This window comes from Myotis davidii, unplaced genomic scaffold (genome assembly GCF_000327345.1).
Source record: "Myotis davidii unplaced genomic scaffold, ASM32734v1 scaffold399, whole genome shotgun sequence".
Lineage (NCBI taxonomy): Eukaryota > Metazoa > Chordata > Mammalia > Chiroptera > Vespertilionidae > Myotis > Myotis davidii.
The window spans coordinates 1,758,352-1,763,224 of record NW_006292094.1 but is presented as its reverse complement, the minus strand read 5'-3'; the positions used below and the strand labels follow the sequence as shown (position 1 = coordinate 1,763,224).

At 49.8% G+C, this 4,873-nt stretch overlaps 1 protein-coding gene across 1 annotated transcript in view; it reads right to left on the bottom strand.

Annotated features, from left to right (window-relative positions):
* Positions 1-362: 362 nt before the first annotated feature.
* EFCAB9 (EF-hand calcium binding domain 9) overlaps positions 363-4,873 on the bottom strand; it is a 6,944-nt gene continuing 2,433 nt past the window's right edge. The window contains exons 2-4 of the mRNA XM_006765456.2: positions 3,069-3,217; positions 2,069-2,245; positions 363-494 (exon numbers count right to left, since the gene is read on the bottom strand). Coding sequence (XP_006765519.2) covers positions 363-494; positions 2,069-2,245; positions 3,069-3,217 — 458 coding nt within the window. The remainder of the gene's footprint in view (positions 495-2,068; positions 2,246-3,068; positions 3,218-4,873) is intronic.

Genomic DNA, 4,873 nt, shown 5'->3' with positions numbered 1-4,873 from the left:
GGGGAAGCACTGCCTTCTTTCAACTGCTCAGCCCCAAGAAGTGTTGGTAATTATTTGGATACACAGGGACCTAATGAACAGGGTTGATCTGAAAAGCAGCAGCAGAATTGGGACATGTGGATGGACAAAGAGAGTGGTTACTTCAGATGACATTCTTGTACCGTATGTGAGGTCAATAGGTTATCAAAGTTAAGAACTTTCTGTTTGAGGAACACTCATTTGGACCCTTCATATATCAAAGTGAATGTGTAGACATACCACTTTGGTGTTCACATTTATTTTTAAACATGCTAACCATTATAATTACTTATATTGTATTTTTAGATTAATTTCTTTCAAGAAGTTTCTCATTTGCCTTCCCCTCAACTTTGTGTGGCATATTCTTTTTCAAGCAGAGCCTTCTGTTCCTCCTTCTTATTCTCTGCTTTCTGCTTCTCCTGGTATTTGTCCATGGTGAAGATCGTAAACAGCTTAAATTCCTTGTAATTCAGGAGCTTTTGTTGGGGGATAAAAAGAAAAATTATTTCAGGGAGGACTTGATACTTTGTTTCAGGTGACAGCAGGATTATAAGCATTTCTCACTTAAAAACTTGGAAACTTAAAGAGGCTCAGTAATTAGGACAAAATTATCATCTGATTATAGTCTAGGAGCCAGGGACAGAGCGTCTATTGTAGACTCTAAAGCAGTGGTTCTCAACCTTCCTAATGCCGGACCCTTTAATACAGTTCCTCCTGTTGTGGTGACCCCCAATTTCATTATTACAAATTGAACATCATTAAAGCATAGTGATTCATCACAAAAACAATATGTAATTATATATGTGTTTGCCGATGGTCTTAGGTGACCCCTGTGAAAGGGGCGTTTGACCCCCAAAGGGGCCACGACCCACAGGTTGAGAACCGCTGCTCTAAAGGAACCGAGAGTCACTTGCTTTTACTTCAAGTCTAGACGCTTCAGGCTGGCACCTGAGGTTCAGATGTGGTCCACCTTGCTCAGCCTCACCTCCTCCTTGCTTCCCCAACATGGACTTCCTGGTTAAATAGGCAGAATTCACAGTCTTCACCGTAGTGGTTTCTTAGGATTTTGTTCCTGTGTTCCCATCACAGAATTTCTTCTTCCTACTTACTCAGCTCTCTATGCCCTTCCCCAACACCAACTCCCATCATATCCTATATAATAAAAGCCTAATATGCAAATCGACCGAACGGAGGAATGACTGGTGGAACGACCGGTTGCTATGACGCGCACTGACCACCAGGAGGCAGATGCTCAACACAGGAGCTGCCCCCAGCCCACAGGCCCCAGGCCAGCCAAGGTGTGTGCCAGCAGAGGCCCCCCCACATCGCCCCACCAGTTGCCTCCTGCAGAGAGAGGCGTCTGGCAGCATGGCAATCGGGACAGGGATGGCGAGCAGGTGGCGCTGGACGGGCCAAGGCGGGTGCCAGCAGGGGGACCCAATCATCCCGCCAGTTGCCCCACAGATTGGTCCTGATTGCCAGCCAGGCCTAGGGACCCTACCCGTGCACTAATTTCGTGCACCAGGCCTCTAGTTAATATATATCCTTCTCTAAGCTTCTGTAATTTTGTATCCATATTCTCGTATGTGGCACTTATTCAGTCCTCTCTCTTCCATGGGCCTATGAACCTCCAGTTTTTCTGATTCCAGTTACCCGGCATGCTGGAGCAGGTTTTATTTCTTTTCTTTCTTTCTTTTTTTTTTTTTCCAATCCTCACCTGAGGATATTTTTTCCATTGAGTTTCAGAGAGAGGGAAAGACAAAGAGAAACACCGATGTGAGAGAAACACATTGATTGGTTGCCTCCTGCATGCACACCGACCAGGACCCTGGCCAGGGAGGAGCCTGCAACCTAGGTATATGCTCTTGACTGGAATCAAACCCAGGACCTTTCTGACTACCGGCCGAGGTCCTATGGCCTGAGCCAAACCGGCTACATCTGGAGCAGGTTTTCTCACCCCCCTCCTCACCTGTCTACTAGGTAGTAGGACATTGCCCTCCACCTCAGGACAGAGAGGCTGTCAGGCCATCCCTGAGGGATCTGCACTTACACAGTCACCGGTGATGTCAAAGTCGTGGTAGAACTCTCGGAGGTTGTGTTTTTTAATATTGAAGAGAAAGTCGTACTTTTCAAAGCTCTCCGCCCCGATTCTCAGCTCCCCGTCCAGGTCCAGCAGCTCAAAGACCGGCCGGGAATGGCGGAAGATAAATTGCTCTTCCAAGTGGTTCTGCTTGGAGAGAAATGGGTCCGCCAAGGAACAGCATTGTTGGTGCTGTTTCCTCAGCTTGCCACATCAGGACTCCTCCTCTGCGCCCTAGTCCATTCCCCAGAGAGCGAAAGGCAAGGGGGGAAATCACAGAAGCTCGGGGGCGAAAGGGTGCCGTGGCCAGTGCTCTGGGTTCTGCTCCGGCTTCTGTCCTCAGGGGGAACTGAGCCGCCTGTAGTGATCATGCTGCTAGACCAGTGGTTCTCAACCTTCTGGCCCTTTAAATACAGTTCCTCATGTTGTGCCCCAACCATAAAATTATTTTCGTGGCTACTTCATAACTGTAATGTTGCTACTGTTATGAATCATCATGTAAATATCTGATATGCAGGATGGTCTTAGGCGACCCCTGTGAAAGGGTCGTTCGACCGCCAAAGGGGTCGCGACCCACAGGTTGAGAACCGCTGTGCTAGACAGACCCCTGGCCACTAGAACGCCTGTCCTCACCTTGACTGCAAACCTACTTGTGAAGCGTCAGGACACTGGTGGTAACGAGTGGGAGGTAAACACACACCAGAAGTGCAGGTCAGGCGGGAACCCATTTCCACCACCCATCCCTCTGGGAAATTCTCCGAGAAGGGGGAGGTGGCAGGGGGAGAGGCTGGGTAACAACTGGGAGTGTCTAGGTTATGGATGGATCACTTGGGAACTAGAAGTAGTTCTTCCCCACATTTTTTTCCTTCCTGTTTTGAGTGAAAGGGAAGAAAATGTTGGGTGTACTCTTAATTCAGGGCTACCTTTAGCAAGATGGTGGCAGCTGCCCCAGGGCCCGGCCGATACTCGCCTCGTGTGCCAGTAGTATGCACACCAGCATGTAGAACTGGTCAAAACAGATCTCGCCCGCTGCTTCCCAGTCCAGCATGTTGAACACACTCGTGATCTGTTTCCGACTGCAGTTAGTCACGTGATGAAGGAAGTGGTAGAACATCATATCTGTTGGGTGGGGGGAAGATGAGAAGATGAATTATTCAGAAACAGCTCCAAAGGCTAACAAACTGGGAGTCTGTGGCCTGGGAAAAGCAACAATTTTCTTTTTTTCAAAATCTTTAAAATTATATATATATATATATCAGAGAGGAAGGGAGAGATGGAAATATCTGACCGGAATCAAACCCAGGACCCTTCAGTCTGCAGGTGGACGCTCTATCCACTGAGCCAAACCAGCTAGGGCTCAAAATCTTTTTTTTTTAAACATTTTATTGACTTCAGAGAGGAAGAGAGAGAAACATCAATGATGAGAGAGAATCACTTATTGGCTGCCTCCTGCACACCCCGCACTGGGGATTGAGCCCTCAACTTGGGCATGTGCCCTGACCAGGAATTGAACTGTGACCTGGTTCAGAGGTCAACACTCAACCACTGAGCAGGGCTAGCAATGATACTATTTTGTTTCTGGCTTTGCCACTGCACCTTCCACGATTTCTTAACCGTTAATTGCCCTTGAGCTGTGTGGAAAAGGATGCACCGGAGGCGGGGGAGCAAGGGCAGAGAGGACTTGGTTCCTGACCCAGCTCACGCACTCCGCGTGCGGACAGGTGTGTAGAGGTGACCCGTGAAAGGCGCATGCTCCCCGTACATGGAAGGAAGAGCTAATTCTCACTGGGGACCTGGGACACTTCCATGGAGAAGCTGACCTTTCACCTGGGCCTTTCATTGGAGGAGACAATTCAAAGAGGAGAAATTAAAAAAATCATTCCCCTTCCATAAAAGCATCAATATGCCTTGTGCTTCTATGAAAGCGAGTGCATTTGGCTACGAGGGGAAGGCACCGCTGCTGGTGAAGCCGTTAGGGCTCAGTGTTGAAAGTCCACTCACTAATCATCTCTCTCGGGGTCGAAGATGAAAGGAACAAGCGTGGTGATAGGTTTATCCGGTGCCAGGGGGCTCTGCGGTGGCACACACACATCACCCAGGGTCACGGAGGGCGTCTCACGGGTCACTGTCTACATGCGATTTCCCTGAGCCCACGGGCTACAGAGCTTCCTCCTGCAGGAGACAGGGCTCCCCTACACACAGAGCATCTCCAGTTTGGAGTCCCAGTGGAAGCTTGCTAAGGTCACAGTGAGCCAGTCACATGTCCTGGTTCGGGGGCTTCTGATGGTCTCTTGATGATCCTTCCCAGTCCTCTCCAGGTATGAGCATGTGGGAACAACACACTATATAGATATCCTATATAATAAAAGGCTAATATGCAAATAGACCGAACGGTGGAACAATTGAACAACTGAACAACTGGTCGCTATGACGTGTGCTGACCACCAGGGGGCACGCATGGAACATGGCAGGCATCAACCACAGCGGGATGGTGGAGCAGGTGAGTGGGGGCGCCAGACCAAGGCAGGGTGCTGGTCGCTGTCATCAGGGCGAGCCTCTGGTGGTTACTGAAAATTCTTTGCTCCCGTGAGCTACGGTCCCACCTGGTGCTCGCACCCGCTGCCGGCCCCAATCACTCAGTGCCATCAGTCAGCAGGTGTGAGCGGCGCCTGCCAGCCCCGATCACCCGATCACCCATGAGGGCTTCTCCACCTCCTCCTGCTCCTGAGAGGCAATAGGGGCAGCAGCTGCCACTCGCCCCTGCTGATGGTGCCG